Source organism: Wasmannia auropunctata, unplaced genomic scaffold, assembly GCF_000956235.1.
Source record: "Wasmannia auropunctata unplaced genomic scaffold, wasmannia.A_1.0 LD335842.1, whole genome shotgun sequence".
NCBI classification, from domain to species: domain Eukaryota; kingdom Metazoa; phylum Arthropoda; class Insecta; order Hymenoptera; family Formicidae; genus Wasmannia; species Wasmannia auropunctata.
Window position 1 is genome coordinate 14,531 of NW_012027048.1, and position 584 is coordinate 15,114.

Below are 584 nucleotides of genomic sequence, written 5' to 3' on the forward strand. Positions count from 1 at the left end.
TTTTTTTGCATAATACATTTTTTTTGTAATCAAATAATTTTTATTGTAATAAAGAAGAAAGTTTTTTTATAATATTGTACATTGTGTTTTTATAATAAACATGATTGTAATTTTACAAAACATTATCCTTGTGTATCCAAGAATTATGTGAATTGTCAAATCCCAACCATTTTACGTAAACATCATCTCCTCTTTTGCGCAACACTTTTTCAACTAAATACACGTTAGGATTAGCGACGCGATGCAACTCGTACTCGTAGAATCCTCCGGCAACAGGTTTTCCACGGTAATCCTCCAGTAGATACGTCACAGGATTAGTTTTCTGCACCTTAATGATTTTAAATACTTCCGTGGTCCAATTTGGTGTATAGCCTTTTTCAAAAGTTGTCTTGAATTTACTCACGCGCACCGATTCACCCACTTTGAATCGCGCGGGCGCGGCGATCTTTACATGACTGTATGCTGTAGCTAAGAGCTTATCGACGTTTGCAGGAGTAACATCGATAGGTCGCATACCGATAGTTCGATGTTTTCGCGCGTTATACTCCGATACGAGACGTGGTAGCAAGTCAACCCATTTATAA

At 37.0% G+C, this 584-nt stretch overlaps 1 protein-coding gene across 1 annotated transcript; it reads right to left on the bottom strand.

Annotated features, from left to right (window-relative positions):
• Window positions 1-112: 112 nt before the first annotated feature.
• Window positions 113-514, bottom strand: LOC105455824. Its single transcript, XM_011699451.1, has one exon. The coding sequence runs from the start codon at window positions 512-514 to the stop codon at window positions 113-115; it is 402 nt and encodes a 133-aa protein (XP_011697753.1).
• Window positions 515-584: the final 70 nt, after the last annotated feature.